Raw genomic sequence first — 3,285 nt, forward strand, 5'->3', positions numbered from 1 at the left:
GGAATATGAATTTGTGATTAAAATTTATCGTTAATTCATAGATAATTATGACACTAACATGTCGCAAAGCACTATGTATAAGTATTATGTATTTGAGGATTATCATCAGTAAACATCGGGCTGTAACGTATTAGCATTTTATTCGTAAACGTCTGATGGCCATGCCAGTGACTGTTCACAAAAGTCGGTAGTGTTACCAACTGCTACACGCTAATTAAACATAACAAAAGACATACCGCAATGTTTTGTGATTCTGATGTAGAGTTAATTTAGATTATTTTGTCATAATCATACAACAATATAATATTTGTTACGTCAGGTAAATTCGAATTAAAGCCTATACAAATATAGTAGGTACTTACCTAAATTCGAAGACGTTAGCAGCTTCAGCAGCAAATACAGAAGCAAGTACAAAAGTAACAGTTCGATTTGTGAAGCAGCAAAGCGAGCGAGACCATTAAAACTTGCGCCGCTGCACCGTTCACGAAGATTACATGTAACTTTGAAATGAGTTCGAGTACTTAGAATACAAAGAATTGTTAATGAAACGTTTTCTTTAGTTTTAATAGAGCTAAAGGGATAAGAAAATTGTTCAGTGTTGTTGTTAGTTAATTGTTGTATCCAAGAGATTAAAAAAATAGTCTCTGTTGTCTTTTGTTTTATCTAAAACGTTTGAGGAGTAAAGTAACAATAACAGAACCAATTATTCAATAATTTGCTTCTTTGACGGTGTCCTGAACAACGTACAATTTATTAGGTTACGTTCAGTAAATACATTCCAAAGAATATAAAAATATACAATGTACCTACTTATTGAAAATTTCAAATAAAACATTCAAATTGATAATACACATACATTTAATAGGCAATAAGGTAAACAACACTAGCACTCACGGCTGTAAAAATAAACTCAACAAAAACAAATGTTTTTGAAGCACCTGAATTAGCCCAGGCTTCCAACGGCGCACTAACCCCAATCACACCACACGCAACTCGGCCCCCCGCGTTCCCGGTGGTCAAAGATCCCTCATCACCTCCCATCCCTAGATCGTCTTCTCCCTCGTGCAACATAAGAGTCCTACCCAGAATATTGTTAGCACCACGAAGAGATATCACTTTATCACTAACATTAACCACAGCAACACCATCAGCTGTGAATTCTATGTTGCCAAGATCTCCTACGTGTCTTTCTTCATTTTCTGGACCTCCATGGTTTAAACCTTGAGGGTTGAAGTGCGATCCCGCGGCGACACAACTGCTGACGTCTCCAAGTTCATGGATGTGGAAGCCATATTTACCAGCGCCTAGTCCCACGATAGTGCCTGTCACTTGGATACCATCATCGGTTTCGGCAAATTGTATTGATCCACTCACGTTCGCCGATTTAAAATGAGCAATAGCTTTTCTGGATTCTGCGGTGACTCCACTTAGTATTATTTCCAACGATATTAATATTATCACAATACGACGAGTCATGTTGGCGTCATGAGTTTGAAAAAGGTAATCCGAAACTGTTTTGGTTTTCAGGTAAGTCTGTTTGCAATTGGTCTTACATATATTATCGTAATCATGCTGAAGATAAGATAACTTGTTTGATGAATGCATACCCTCTTATCTCAACATTTTTCTTATTTTGTACCTAAACTTACTGCTGTTAGATAATTGAATGTATTATATTACATATTTATATAAAAATTGATTTAATTCAACTGTAAGTATGTAGTAATTTACAAATGACGGTTTAATATAATATTATATTTACATTGCAAAAATAGACTTCTTCAACTTTAATACTGAATTGTTATTTACACTAACCAAGCATCTAAAGGAGCATCAACCCCAATGACACCGCATGCAACACGACCACCAGCGTTGCCTGTTGTTAGTGAAGTTTCATCGCCTCCAAGTCCCAAGTCATCTTCACCCTCATGCAGCATCAGCGTCCTTCCAATAACATTAGTAGCACCACGTAGTGTTATCACTGTATCAACAATATCAATATCTGCTGTGCCGTCTTTTTTGAACTGTATGTTGCCTAGATCACCAACATGTCGCTCGCCATTGTCAGGGGCTCCATGGTTTCTGCTTTCAGGGTTGAAGTGGGCGCCAGCGGCGGCGCAGCTACTCACATGTCCAAGCTCATGAATATGGAAGCCATATTTGCCAGCTGCCAGACCCTTGATTGAACCAAAGACACGAACACCATTGTCAGTTTCCTCAAATTTTATGGATCCGGATATGTTTTCCGATTGTAAATGAGCTATGGCTGCTCGTGGTTCGGCACTATTTGCTGTTATGAAGCAAGCCGATAGAGATAATAGAAGCGCTAAGCGGTACATTTTGTACGTTTCCGATGGATCTTGTGCAAAAGTTAACTGATTAGAAGTATTGAATTTTTGTTTGGTCTTAGTTTCGATTGTGTCAAGATAAGCTGTATGAGATAAGATTTTTGTATCGACTGTTTCTGAAATAGGGTGTAGAAATCCTTTTGTTACACAGAACACTCAGGTATATAATATGTAATACGATGCGTGCTACATAGTATGTGAAAACCGACTACATTTTGTCCGTGTTATGTGGTATTTTATAGGTAATCGCTGATCTCATTATAGGTACCTACCGTGCATCGGTATAAACGCTTACAAAAACAATTTCACCAAATGAAAATAAAGCAATATACTCGTATAACCCGAAAAAGGCTATGCAAATAATCCGGACCGCATGCAGTGTTTCGTTATTTGGGACTCATTAAACTGGGGCTGATTTTACACACATATTTGCGAAGAAATAACTTTCAGAGCGTTATACTGTTAACCGGATTAAATTTCGCCACAACGGATTGTTCGCAAAATGGACACCCTGTGTGTGCGGGCGCGTAGAATCGCTGCGAGCATCAGTTGGACTAACATTCATTTTATAATACAATATTTGCCTCTGTCTTTGGTATTTGCGGATTAAAAATATGATTTTAATTTAAAACGAGACGATCCAATTTTGTAATATCATTGCTATTGCTACCCTGCGTTTTTAGTCAACCATGCCACGCCAATTATTTTTAAGTACCTGCCTACCATGCCATTTCTACAAATACCTTTATCATTTTCCCTGCAGTAGTTGGGTAAAAGAAACAAATAAGCGATCTAATTAAAACCACTGACTCGATCCCTCAAATCGAGAACGTTAACCAAAGGTTAAACAGTAGCATTCCTGCAAGTTACTAGAAAAGCGAGTCTAGCTACTTCCCTTTTAAAGTCAATAGATTCCAACTCTAAACATTCTTTCGTA

At 37.5% G+C, this 3,285-nt stretch overlaps 2 protein-coding genes across 2 annotated transcripts; both read right to left on the bottom strand.

Annotated features, from left to right (window-relative positions):
* Positions 1–840: 840 nt before the first annotated feature.
* LOC105383035 (superoxide dismutase [Cu-Zn]) lies at positions 841–1,758 on the bottom strand. Its single transcript, XM_011553049.3, has one exon. It carries the CDS (start codon positions 1,603–1,605, stop codon positions 859–861), a length of 747 nt encoding a protein of 248 aa, XP_011551351.3. The 5' UTR covers positions 1,606–1,758; the 3' UTR covers positions 841–858.
* On the bottom strand, positions 1,735–2,380 carry LOC105383036 (superoxide dismutase [Cu-Zn]-like). Its single transcript, XM_011553050.3, has one exon. It carries the CDS (start codon positions 2,337–2,339, stop codon positions 1,806–1,808), a length of 534 nt encoding a protein of 177 aa, XP_011551352.3. The 5' UTR covers positions 2,340–2,380; the 3' UTR covers positions 1,735–1,805.
* Positions 2,381–3,285: the final 905 nt, after the last annotated feature.

This window comes from Plutella xylostella, chromosome 8 (genome assembly GCF_932276165.1).
Source record: "Plutella xylostella chromosome 8, ilPluXylo3.1, whole genome shotgun sequence".
Lineage (NCBI taxonomy): Eukaryota > Metazoa > Arthropoda > Insecta > Lepidoptera > Plutellidae > Plutella > Plutella xylostella.

What these genes read in the sequence shown, in the direction of transcription:
- LOC105383036 (XM_011553050.3), bottom strand. Translation starts at nt 2,339, where the DNA reads ATGTACCGCTTAGCGCTTCTATTATCTCTATCGGCTTGCTTCATAACA.
- LOC105383035 (XM_011553049.3), bottom strand. Translation starts at nt 1,605, where the DNA reads ATGCATTCATCAAACAAGTTATCTTATCTTCAGCATGATTACGATAAT.